At 41.3% G+C, this 13,235-nt stretch overlaps 1 protein-coding gene across 1 annotated transcript; it reads left to right on the top strand.

Moving 5' to 3' along the window:
* The first annotated feature begins 8,976 nt into the window (after positions 1-8,976).
* Positions 8,977-13,223, top strand: LOC121589413. Its single transcript, XM_041908336.1, has 4 exons — positions 8,977-9,162; positions 12,118-12,297; positions 12,385-12,807; positions 12,883-13,223. The coding sequence occupies exons 2-4, from the start codon at positions 12,126-12,128 to the stop codon at positions 13,032-13,034; spliced, it is 747 nt and encodes a 248-aa protein (XP_041764270.1). The 5' UTR covers positions 8,977-9,162; positions 12,118-12,125; the 3' UTR covers positions 13,035-13,223.
* The last annotated feature ends 12 nt before the right edge of the window (positions 13,224-13,235 follow it).

Here is a 13,235-nt window from a genome sequence, read left to right as displayed (position 1 = left end):
TTGCGAAAATCGCAGAAGTTTTTGCAAAAATCGCAGAAGTTTTTGCGAAAATCGCAGAAGTTTTTGCGAAAATCGCAGAAGTTTTTGCGAAAATCGCAGAACTTTTTTGCGAAAATCGCAGAAGTTTTTAAGAAAATCGCAGAAGTTTTTGCGAAAATTGGAGAAGTTTTTGCAAAAATCGCAGAAGTGTTTTGCGAAAATCGCCGAAGTTTTTTGCGAAAATCGCAGAAGTTTTTGCGAAAATCGCAGAAGTTTTTGCGAAAATCGCAGAAGTTTTTGCGAAAATCGCAGAAGTTTTTGCGAAAATCGCAGAAGTTTTTGCGAAAATCGCAGAAGTGTTTTGCGAAAATCGCAAAAGTTTTTGCGAAAATCGCAGAAGTTTTTGTGAAAATCGCAGAAATTTTTGCGAAAATCGCAGAAGTTTTTGCGAAAATCGCAGAAGTTTTTGCGAAAAATCGCAGAAGTGTTTTGCGAAAATCGCAGAAGTGTTTGCGAAAATCGCAGAAGCTTTTGCGAAAATCGCAGAAGTTTTTGCGAAAATCGCAGATATTTTTTGCGAAAATCGCAGAAGTGTTTTGCGAAAATCGCAGAAGTTTTTGCGAAAATCGCAGAAGTTTTTGCGAAAATCGCAGAAGTTTTTTGCGAAAATTGCCGAAGTTTTTGCGAAAATCGGAGAAAATTTTGCGAAAATCGCAGAACTGTTTGCGAAAATCGCAGAAGTTTTTGCGAAAATCACAGAAATTTTTGCGAAAATCGCAGAAGTGTTTTGGGAAAATCGCAGAAGTTTTTGCGAAAATCGCAGACGTTTTTGCGAAAATCGCAGAAGTTTTGCGAAAATTGCAGAAGTTTTTGCGAGAATCGCAGAAGTTTGTGCGAAAATCGCAGAAGTTTTTGCGAAAATCGCAGAAGTTTTTTGCGAAAATCGCAGAACTTCATTGCGAAAATCGCAGAAGTTTTTTTGCGAAAATCGCAGAAGTGTTTTGCGAAAATCGCAGAAGTGTTTTGCGAAAATCGCAGAAGTTTTTGCGAAAATCGCAGAACTTTTTGCGAAAATCGCAGAAGTTTTTGCGAAAATCGCAGAAGTGTTTTGCGAAAATCGCAGAAGTGTTTTGCGAAAATCGCAGAAGTTTTTGCGAAAATCGCAGAAGTTTTTGCGAAAATCGCAGAAGTTTTTGCGAAAATCGCAGAAGTTTTTGCGAAAATCGCAGAAGTTTTTGAGAAAATCGCAGAAGTTTTTGCGAAAATCGCAGAAGTTTTTGCAAAAATCGCAGAAGTTTTTGCGAAAATCGCAGAAGTGTTTTGCGAAAATCGCAGAAGTTTTTGCGAAAATCGCAGAAGTTTTTGCGAAAATCGCAGAAGTTTTTGCGAAAATCGCAGATGTTTTTGCGAAAATCGCAGAAGTTTTTAAGAAAATCGCAGAAGTTTTTGCGAAAATCGCAGAACTTTTTTGCGAAAATCGCAGAATTTTTTGCGAAAATCGCAGAAGTCTTTGCGAAAATCGCAGAAGTCTTTGCGAAAATCGCAAAAGTTTTTGCGAAAATCGTAGAAGTTTTTTGCGAAAATCGCAGAAGTTTTTGCGAAAATTGGAGAAGTTTTTGCAAAAATCGCAGAAGTGTTTTGCGAAAATCGCCGAAGTTTTTGCGAAAATCGCAGAAGTTTTTGCGAAAATCGCAGAAGTTTTTGCGAAAATCCCAGAAATGCGGAAATCGCAGACGTTTTTGCGAAAATCGCAGAAGTTTTTGCGAAAATCGCAGAAGTTTTTGCGAAAATCGCAGAAGTTTTTGCGAAAATCGCAGAACTTCATTGCGAAAATCGCAGAAGTTTTTGCGAAAATCGCAGAACTGTTTGCGAAAATCGTAGAAGTTTTTTGCGAAAATCGCAGAAGTTTTTGCGAAAATTGGAGAAGTTTTTGCAAAAATCGCAGAAGTGTTTTGCGAAAATCGCAGAAGTTTTTGCGAAAATCGCAGAAGTTTTTGCGAAAATCGCAGAAGCTTTTGCGAAAATCGCAGAAGTTTTTGCAAAAATCGCAGAAGTTTTATCGAAAATCGCAGAAGTTTTATCGAAAATCGCAGAAGTTTTTGCGAAAATCGCAGAACTTCATTGCGAAAATCGCAGAAGTTTTTTGCGAAAATCGCAGAAGTTTTTTGCGAAAATCGCAGAAGTGTTTTGCGAAAATCGCAGAAATTTTTGCGAAAATCGCAGAAGTTTTTGCGAAAATCGCAGAAGTTTTTGCGAAAATCGCAGAAGTGTTTTGCGAAAATCGCAGAAGTGTTTTGCGAAAATCGCAGAAATTTTTGCGAAAATCGCAGAAATTTTTGCGAAAATCGCAGAAGTTTTTGCGAAAATCGCAGAACTGTTTGCGAAAATCGCAGAAGTTTTTGCAAAAATCGCAGATGTTTTTGCAAAAATCGCAGAAGTTTTTGCGAAAATCGCAGAAGTTTTTGCGAAAATCGCAGAAGTTTTTGCGAAAATCGCAGAACTTCATTGCGAAAATCGCAGAAGTTTTTTGCGAAAATCGCAGAAGTTTTTTGCGAAAATCGCAGAAGTGTTTTGCGAAAATCGCAGAATTTTTTGCGAAAATCGCAGAAGTTTTTGCGAAAATCGCAGAACTGTTTGCGAAAATCGCAGAAGTTTTTGCAAAAATCGCAGAAGTTTTTGCGAAAATCGCAGAAGTTTTTGCGAAAATCGCAGAAGTTTTTGCGAAAATCGCAGAACTTTTTTGCGAAAATCGCAGAAGTTTTTGCGAAAATTGGAGAAGTTTTTGCAAAAATCGCAGAAGTTTTTGCGAAAATCGCAGAAGTTTTTTGCGAAAATCGCAGAAGTGTTTTGCGAAAATCGCAGAATTTTTTGCGAAAATCGCAGAAGTTTTTGCGAAAATCGCAGAACTGTTTGCGAAAATCGCAGAAGTTTTTGCAAAAATCGCAGAAGTTTTTGCGAAAATCGCAGAAGTTTTTGCGAAAATCGCAGAAGTGTTTTGCGAAAATCGCAGAAGTGTTTTGCGAAAATCGCAGAAGTGTTTTGCGAAAATCGCAGAAGTTTTTGCGAAAATCGCAGAACTGTTTGCGAAAATCGCAGAACTGTTTGCGAAAATCGCAGAAGTTTTTGCAAAAATCGCAGAAGTTTTTGCGAAAATCGCAGAAGTTTTTGCGAAAATCGCAGAAGTTTTTGCGAAAATCGCAGAACTTTTTTGCGAAAATCGCAGAAGTTTTTGCGAAAATTGGAGAAGTTTTTGCAAAAATCGCAGAAGTGTTTTGCGAAAATCGCCGAAGTTTTTGCGAAAATCGCAAAAGTTTTTGCGAAAATCGCAGAAGTGTTTTGCGAAAATCGCAGAAGTTTTTGCGAAAATCGCAGAAGTTTTTGCGAAAATCGCAGAAGTTTTTGCGAAAATCGCAGAAGTTTTTGCGAAAATCGCAGAAGTTTTTGCGAAAATCGCCGAAGTTTTTGCGAAAATCGCAGAAGTTTTTGCGAAAATCGCAGAAGTTTTTGCGTAAATCGCAGAACTGTTTGCGAAAATCGCAGAAGTTTTTGCAAAAATCGCAGATGTTTTTGCGAAAATCGCAGAAGTTTTTGCGAAAATCGCAGAAGATTTTGCGAAAATCGCAGAAGTTTTTGCGAAAATCGCAGAACTTCATTGCGAAAATCGCAGAAGTTTTTTGCGAAAATCGCAGAAGTTTTTTGCGAAAATCGCAGAAGTTTTTGCGAAAATCGCAGAAGTTTTTGCGAAAATCGCAGAAGTTTTTGCGAAAATCGCAGAAGTTTTTGCGAAAATCGCAGAAGTGTTTTGCGAAAATCGCAGAAGTGTTTTGCGAAAATCGCAGAAGTTTTTGCGAAAATCGCTGAAATTTTAGCGAAAATCGCAGAACTGTTTGCGAAAATCGCAGAACTTTTTTGCGAAAATCGCAGAAGTGTTTTGCGAAAATCGCAGAAGTGTTTGCGAAAATCGCAGAAATTTTTGCGAAAATCGCAGAAGTTTTTGCGAAAATCGCAGAAGTTTTTGCGAAAATCGCAGAAGTTTTTGCGAAAATCGCAGAAGTTTTTGCGAAAATCGCAGAAGTCTTTGCGAAAATCGCAGAATTTTTTGCGAAAATCGCAGAAGTTTTTGCGAAAATCGCAGAAGCTTTTGCGAAAATTGCCGAAGTTTTTGTGAAAATCGGAGAAAATTGTGCGAAAATCGCAGAAGTTTTTGCGAAAATCGCAGAAGTTTTTGCGAAAATCACAGAAGTTTTTGCGAAAATCGCAGAAGAGTTTTGGGAAAATCGCAGAAGATTTTGCGAAAATCGCAGACGTTTTTGCGAAAATCGCAGAAGTTTTTGCGAAAATTGCAGAAGTTTTTGCGAGAATCGCAGAAGTTTGTGCGAAAATCGCAGAAGATTTTGCGAAAATCGCAGAAGTTTTTGCGAAAATCGCAGAAGATTTTGCAAAAATCGCAGAAGTTTTTGCGAAAATCGCAGAAGTTTTTGCGAAAATCGCAGAACTGTTTGCGAAAATTGCAGAACTGTTTGCGAAAATCGCAGAAGTTTTTGCGAAAATCGCAAAAGTTTTTGCGAAAATCGCAGAAGTTTTTGCGAAAATCGCCGAAGTTTTTGCGAAAATCGCAGATGTTTTTTGCGAAAATCGCAGAAGTTTTTGCGAAAATCGCAGAAGTTTTTGCGAAAATCGCAGAACTTTTTTGCGAAAATCGCAGAAGTTTTTAAGAAAATCGCAGAAGTTTTTGCGAAAATCGCAGAAGTCTTTGCGAAAATCGCAAAAGTTTTTGCGAAAATCGTAGAAGTTTTTTGCGAAAATCGCAGAAGTTTTTGCGAAAATTGGAGAAGTTTTTGAAAAATCGCAGAAGTGTTTTGCGAAAATCGCCGAAGTTTTTGCGAAAATCGCAGAAGTTTTTGCGAAAATCGCAGAAGTTTTTACGAAAATCGCAGAAGTTTTTGCGAAAATCGCAAAAGTTTTTGCGAAAATCGCAGAAGTTTTTGCGAAAATCGCAGAAGTTTTTGCGAAAATCGCAGAAGTTTTTGCGAAAATCGCAGAAGTTTTTGCGAAAATCGCAGAACTTCATTGCGAAAATCGCAGAAGTTTTTGCGAAAATCGCAGAACTGTTTGCGAAAATCGCAGAAGTTTTTGCAAAAATCGCAGATGTTTTTGCGAAAATCGCAGAAGTTTTTGCGAAAATCGCAGAAGTTTTTGCGAAAATCGCAGAAGTTTTTGCGACAATCGCAGAACTTCATTGCGAATATCGCAGAAGTTTTTTGCGAAAATCGCAGAAGTGTTTTGCGAAAATCGCAGAAGTTTTTGCGAAAATCGCAAAAGTTTTTGCGAAAATCGCAGAAGTTTTTGCGAAAATCGCAAAAGTTTTTGCGAAAATCGCAGAAGTTTTTGCGAAAATCGCAGAAGTTTTTGCGAAAATCGCAGAAGTGTTTTGCGAAAATCGCAGAAGTTTTTGCGAAAATCGCAGAAGTTTTTTGCGAAAATCGCAGAAGTTTTTGCGAAAATCGCAGAAGTTTTTGCGAAAATCGCAGAAGTTTTTGCGAAAATCGCAGAAGTTTTTGCGAAAATCGCAGAAGTTTTTGCGAAAATCGCAAAAGTTTTTGCGAAAATCGCAGAAGTTTTTGCGAAAATCGCCGAAGTTTTTGCGAAAATCGCAGAAGTTTTTGCGTAAATCGCAGAACTTTTTTGCGAAAATTGCAGAACTTTTTTGCGAAAATCGCAGAAGTTTTTTGCGAAAATCGCAGAAGTTTTTGCGAAAATTGGAGAAGTTTTTGCGAAAATCGCAGAAGTGTTTGCGAAAATCGCAGAAGTTTTTGCGAAAATCGCAGAAGTTTTTGCGAAAATCGCAGAAGTATTTTGCGAAAATCGCAGAAGTTTTTGCGAAAATCGCAGAAGTTTTTGCGAAAATCGCAGAAGTTTTTGCGAAAATCGCAGAAGTGTTTTGCGAAAATCGCCGAAGTTTTTGCGAAAATCGCAAAAGTTTTTGCGAAATCGCAGAAGTTTTTGCGAAAATCGCAGAAGTTTTTGCGAAAATCGCAGAAGTTTTTGCGAAAATCGCAGAAGTTTTTGCGAAAATCGCCGAAGTTTTTGCGAAAATCGCAGAAGTTTTTGCGAAAATCGCAGAAGTTTTTGCGAAAATCGCAGAAGTTTTTGCGAAAATCGCAGAAGTGTTTTGCGAAAATCGCAGAATTTTTTTGCGAAAATCGCAGAAGTTTTTTGCGAAAATCGCAGAAGTGTTTTGCGAAAATCGCCGAAGCTTTTGCGAAAATCGCAGAAGTTTTTGCGAAAATCGCAGAAGTTTTTGCGAAAATCGCAGAAGTGTTTTGCAAAAATCGCAAAACTTTTTGCGAAAATCGCAGAAGTTTTTGCGAAAATCGCAGAAGTTTTTGCGAAAATCGCAGAAGTTTTTAAGAAAATCGTAGAAGTTTTTGCGAAAATCGCAGAAGTTTTTGCGAAAATCGCAGAAGTTTTTGCGAAAATCGCAGAAGTGTTTTGCAAAAATCGCAAAACTTTTTGCGAAAATCGCAGAAGTTTTTGCGAAAATCGCAGAAGTTTTTGCGAAAATCGCAGAAGTTTTTGCGAAAATCGCAGAAGTTTTTGCGAAAATCGCAAAAGTTTTTGCGAAAATCGCAGAAGTTTTTGCGAAAATCGCCGAAGTTTTTGCGAAAATCGCAGAAGTTTTTGCGTAAATCGCAGAACTTTTTTGCGAAAATTGCAGAACTTTTTTGCGAAAATCGCAGAAGTTTTTTGCGAAAATCGCAGAAGTTTTTGCGAAAATCGCAGAAGTTTTTGCGAAAATCGCAGAAGTGTTTTGCGAAAATCGCAGAATTTTTTTGCGAAAATCGCAGAAGTTTTTTGCGAAAATCGCAGAAGTGTTTTGCGAAAATCGCCGAAGCTTTTGCGAAAATCGCAGAAGTTTTTGCGAAATCGCAGAAGTTTTTGCGAAAATCGCAGAAGTGTTTTGCAAAAATCGCAAAACTTTTTGCGAAAATCGCAGAAGTTTTTGCGAAAATCGCAGAAGTTTTTGCGAAAATCGCAGAAGTTTTTAAGAAAATCGTAGAAGTTTTCGCGAAAATCGCAGAAGTTTTTGCGAAAATCGCAGAAGTTTTTGCGAAAATCGCAAAAGTTTTTGCGAAAATCGCAGAAGTTTTTGCGAAAATCACAGAAGTTTTTGCGAAAATCGCAGAAGTGTTTTGCGAAAATCGCAGAAGTTTTTGCGAAAATCTCAGAAATTTTTGCGAAAATCGCCGAAGTTTTTGCGAAAATCGCAAAAGTTTTTGCGAAAATCGCAGAAATTTTTGCGAAAATCGCAGAAGTTTTTGCGTAAATCGCAGAACTTTTTTGCGAAAATCGCAGAACTTTTTTGCGAAAATCGCAGAAGTTTTTTGCGAAAATCGCAGAAGTTTTTGCGAAAATTGGAGAAGTTTTTGCGAAAATCGCAGAAGTGTTTGCGAAAATCGCAGAAGTTTTTGCGAAAATCGCAGAAGTTTTTGCGAAAATCGCAGAAGTATTTTGCGAAAATCGCAGAAGTTTTTGCGAAAATCGCAGAAGTTTTTGCGAAAATCGCAGAAGTTTTTGCGAAAATCGCAGAAGTGTTTTGCGAAAATCGCCGAAGTTTTTGCGAAAATCGCAAAAGTTTTTGCGAAAATCGCAGCAGTTTTTGCGAAAATCGCAGAAGTTTTTGCGAAAATCGCAGAAGTTTTTGCGAAAATCGCAGAAGTTTTTGCGAATATCGCAGAAGTTTTTGCGAAAATCGCAGAAGTTTTTGCGAAAATCGCAGAAGTTTTTGCGAAAATCGCAGAAGTTTTTGCGAAAATCGCAAAAGTTTGTGCGAAAATCGCAGAAGTTTTTGCGAAAATCGCAGAAGTTTTTGCGAATATCGCAAAAGTTTTTGCAAAAATCACAAAACTTTTTGCGAAAATCGCAGAAGTTTTTGCAAAAATCGTAAAAGTTTTTGCGAAAATCGCAGAAGTTTTTGCGGAAATCGCAGAAGTTTTTGTGAAAGTGAAAGTTTGTCATGATTTAGATTTTCACAAAAAGTATTGCAATTTTTGCAAAAACTTCTGCGATTTTCACAAAAAGTAGTAGCAATTTTCGCAAAAACTTTTGCGATTGTCGCTTAAATTTCTGCAAATTGCAAAAACTTCTGCGAGTGTCGCAAAAAGTTTTGCGGTTGTTGCAAAAACTTCTGCGATTGTCGCAAAAACTTCTGCGATTGTCGCAAAAACTTCTGCAACAGTCGCATGTTTTTTTGCGATTGTCGCAAAAACATTTGTGATTGCCTCAAAAACTTCTGCGATTGTCGCAAAATTTTTTGACATCGCCATCCAACTGCGGCCTCGCGAGTTTAGTGCGCTACAAAATACCGGGGCCAGCTATTTGACTTACGGACCCGATAAGGTTCATACAAAGTATTTGTTTAAATACCGATTGACTTCCAGCATCCTTGTGCTCAGCTTGTATATTTTGTTTTGGCCGGTGGGCTATCCATAAGGCAAGTCAGTGAGTAAGTAAATATATTTTTGATAACAGTTTAAGATTGAAAAACATATTTGAGACCTCAAATTGTGTAAATTAATGCTTCCAGCGTTGCCAAATATAGCGGCATTTTTCATATGTTCGTTAAGCCATAAGCTTCCCCTTTAAGCCATAAGTTGTTTTCTTTCAATTAAGTAAAGCATGGGGTGGAGATGCATAGTTAACATAGTTACTACAATATTGACCTACTTTTTCTTGTGAAGGGCTTACAATCATCAGAAATAAGTCCACAAACTGTTAAAGTTTTGAATTGAATGCACAAATTGTTATAAATGAACACAGAGCGAAAAATGAACATATAACGAATGAATTGCAAACACACTTCACACACCTCGCGAAGCGTGTTCGCCAGCCCTGTCCCACTGCACCATGGTTTGACCTAACCGGTCCCCCTTCCTATCGAAATTTGGCGCACACGCGCTCGTCTCGATCGCATATGCGGAGGAACCCCCAGCTCAGCTTCACGATCGAACCAATGCGCTTATTCGTGTGTGAGCCCAAGAGCTAGCTAGACATCGTCTCGTACCTCCGTGGAGTGCATTGGTCGGCAAGGCGGTAAACAAACAAAGCGTGACACTTATCCGGTCACTCGGGGGTGAAAATACCGACGGTGTGGTGTAACGTGCAGCTCCGCTTCAGAACCGGGTGAGTGTGCAACAAGTGAGCAAGTGAGCTGGTAGCCGCATATCCGCAACCATCGTCCCGAAACGGAGCGTAGCCCGATGGTGCAAAGGCAAACCCACAAACCTCAAGCAAATGCGTTGGATGGATGCGGTTTTTTTTGTTCTTTTTCGAAAGCGAAAACACCAAGAACGCGGCGAAAGGAAAAGCCTACGGTTGCCGTGTATGAACGCGAAAACTAGTTTCCATGCTGGGGCTGGTTGCACGAGTGACGCGCGAAGGCGCCGGTCCATTTGGCAAGGCCAGGCACAGTCGATGATCTTTGGACGCAGTTGTTGCTGCGTTGTCCTTCGGATGAAATGTGTGCCAAGGAAATTTGAATGTTGTTGACTTGTTTGCCGAACCGTAATATGATTGAGCGTGTTGGAACGCCCCAAAAGCACACTCTCAACACCGTTAGGCTGCAGGCGTGGTGTTTGGCGCGCGTGTGGAAGCTTGTTTTCGATAAAAAAAGACGGATCTGTGACGACCTTCGGTTCCGTTGTTCGATTCGATCGATCAAATTGACATAAGCGACGAGCCTACTGTTCGTAGAACTGAGAGTGATGATTACAAAGAGTCAAACAGGAGTCAAAACTCGCGACACACGATCGATGAGGCTTTTTTTGTGACCGCGAATTCTACCACCGCGCGAGTTCACTGCATCATACCCCTTGTATCGCAACGCATCTGGATATCTGCAGCCACCCGCCGGCACATGTGCGGTTGCGTGCGATGCGATGTTTGGTTGCGGCAAATGTTATGCACCACGAAGCAGCCCTGGTGGTGAGCGGCTTTTGATGCAATGATTATAATCATCGATCGTCGTTGTGCTTGTTTGTGGAGTGGAACGGTCGGCATGCAATCGTTTTGTTCGACATGGAAAATCGGTGGGTCTGCCGACATGGGATTGGATGGTCCATTATCACAATCGATGGTAAAACACGATCAATTATCCACAGGCGGGAGATGTTGCAACCTTGCATGGTGTTTTGGTGAATGGATGTCTGCCAACGAGGTGCAATGGAATGGATTATTTTTCGGAAATAGATCCCAAAAGCAACAATATTTGTACATGTATCGTTTAAAGCTGTTCTAATTGGCATTTAAATTAAAATATTAAATTAAAGGTAAATTAACAATCAAATCATCGTTGTGAGTAAAAAAGAGGCTTTAAATATTGATATCGAAGATGCCTGTAACAAGGACTAATCTGCAATGTGTATAAACGATCGTTGTCTAATGATGATCGTGAATTACACTCGCAGCATAAAAAAGATCTTCCTGGGGATAAAACAGCAGGTGCTAATTGGATAATTAGACAGCACCCAGCCCCAAAAGCCGGCTATTATTTCACCTAAAACGACACATTATCGTATCGGCGCGAGCTACTCCCACACCGCACCACAACCAGTCATTAGCAAACCAAACAAACCGCGGCACGCCGTGGTAACCGTTTTGTGACCTTTAATCAGCAGCAGCAGCAACAGCAGCCGGTCTATGCTATGCTCATGCGTACCGTTCCACGCCCGCGAGCATCGTACCGTACCGGCCAAACCAGTTCGCGCAGCTGACCGCGCAAGCTGGTGATGCGCACGTGCGCTTTGCTGTGATATCACACACCGGAGTGGGGAGAAAGTAATTGCTTTTCAATTTAAGCTGTTGTGTGTGTGTGTGTATGTGTGCTGGCGTGTGTATGCTGAATTTGTTTCTTTCATTTGCTTTTACTTTCAATTTCGGGTCAGTGGGTGAGCTGTGATGCAATTTTTGGGCAAATATACATTCTTTTACATGTGCGTATATGTAGGGCGTTATGCTGAAATGAAAAACAAGAAAGCTATAAACCACCAATTCCACGTGTTTACTTTGTTGCAAACCGTTTTTTTTTGTGTGTGCAAGCTATGTTTTAACAGCTTAACATTAGCGCTCACTAAAGCAACACTTACTACTCTAGAACCTCGTGCGCCTTTTCGCTCAACATAGACCCAGTGGGATAGTTTAATAGCGAAATTTGGCATTGCAAACCACTTAGCTACCACCAGCAAACTGTGAGTGAATGCAGTGGTGTCTTACGATCCCATACAACACCTCCAAGCCACATTATACCCGCCCGCGAAGGTAAACGACTCTTGCTTTGGAAAAGCACTTGCTCTTGAACGATTCACGCTCACTGTATGGCGGAGACATACACATACAAAACCGCGTCGGTATTGCCTCACCGCACAGCTGGCAGTTGCATAAGTGTGGCTGCTGCATAAAACCTTCTTCTCGCTTGTATCTGCCACAGTGTAGTGGGGCGGGGGAGTTTGCATTGAAGGTCTGCACAGTGATGCAGCTTCTGTGCCGAAGCACTTGACCGACCGGATTATGCACATGCTCGCAAGAGGTTAATTCTAAGCGCGACAAGCGCTTATGCAAGCGAAGCTTATCAGCTGTTGCCTATCGAACAACAATTGCTGATGGTGCTGCTGCTGCTAAGTCGTCTCATGCTTCTACATAACCTTTCTTTCAAGGTTAAAGCATGGCTTTTCTTATTACGCACACCCCACCCGGGGTTGCTGCATTCCGTTTCAGCTGTTTTTCAGTTGCCCCGGGGTGGGAACACATTAGAGGAAAAAAGTGCCAATTTCAGTTGGCGTACTAAACAGGTTCACATGTTCACACTGGCAATGTTGCCTTATGTTGCGTACGCAAGCTAATGCTGTTTGTTGGCGTAGTTTTTGTTGCGCGAATAGCTTCAGTGGATTGTTTTGCTTCCCCGTGCCAAGGTCTTAATTTCCATTTGGACATTTTTAATGCGATGACAAGCGGTTTTGAAAAGAGAAACCCTGCTTCTCATTATAGTTCATTAACCATCTAATGAGTTAAAAACAGCATCAAAATGCTTCCCTTCCAGCGAACAAAAACTAATTCTAATCAAACCGTTCTGCGTCATTCCAGCACCAAACATGCGATACTCTAGGTGGCCACTGTTACCCCTGCTGCTGGTGCTGGCCGTCCAGCAGTGTGCCGGCCAGCGGGAAGTGTTTCGGCTGTTCGCGAACTGTCGCTACGGCAAGCCCAACTTTGATCCGTGCATCAAGAAAGCGTTCAACGCGCTGCGACCATGGTTTAAGACAGGTAGGAAACGGTGAAGCAACGATTTGTCACGATCTTCATCACCCTGTTTTGCTTTAACACGCGGCTGCGGCTCTCTCCCTCTTCAAGGTTTACCCGAGTTTAACGTGGCTCCGTTCGATCCGCACCGGGCCGAATTCATCGAGCAGCGGCGGGGCGATCTCGGCGGGCTCGGCGGCTACCGGTTGCTGCTGTCCAACGTGTCCGAGTACGGGTGGATGCAGTCGGAGGTGACCAAGTACCGGACCGAGCCGAAGCACGACCGCATCGTGTACTCGCAGTTCTTCCCGGAGAAATCGCTCGACGGCGGCTACGACTTCCAGTCGAAGATACTCGGCCTGCCGCGCCATACGCGGGGCGTGTGGAATCTGACGCTGTACAACTACAGCCAGACGACGACGGTGACGCGCATCGGTGGGCCAGGGGGACTGCTGAAGGTGCGGGTCGAGATCGACAAGATCGGTGATATGAAGCTGCACATCTCCGACCTGTTTCATGGGGCGAAAATAATCGGTAAGCGCGGGCTCTGGAGCCTTCCCGTTTTGTGATCGTTATCTAGCGTTTTCTCTCCCTTCTTCGATTCCGTAGAATCAATTGCCGACTTTTTCATCAACACGATGTGGCAACCGAGCTTCCCGTTCATCAAGCCCCTGATCAACGATCTCGTCAGCGTCGCCTTTACGGACATCTTCAACGAATCGTTCCGGTACTTCCCGCTGGATCAGGTGATACGAAGCTAAAAAGGGAAATGCAACACAATCACACGCCGCCATTTCGTCCTGCATGGCGAATCTTCGAATGTGATAAGCTTTACTTTGTAAAAATAAAACAACTTTTCTACTTGTACGTTTGGTAATAAAAAGAAAGCTCCGTGGGTTAGGAGAGCTACAACTGTCAAAACGAAAAGTAGGGAAATCCCAACAAGCTTTTTTCTTATGGTG

The sequence above is a fragment of the Anopheles merus genome, chromosome 2R (assembly GCF_017562075.2).
Source record: "Anopheles merus strain MAF chromosome 2R, AmerM5.1, whole genome shotgun sequence".
Classification (NCBI taxonomy): Eukaryota; Metazoa; Arthropoda; class Insecta; order Diptera; family Culicidae; genus Anopheles; species Anopheles merus.
This window is presented reverse-complemented; position numbering and strand designations above follow the sequence as displayed.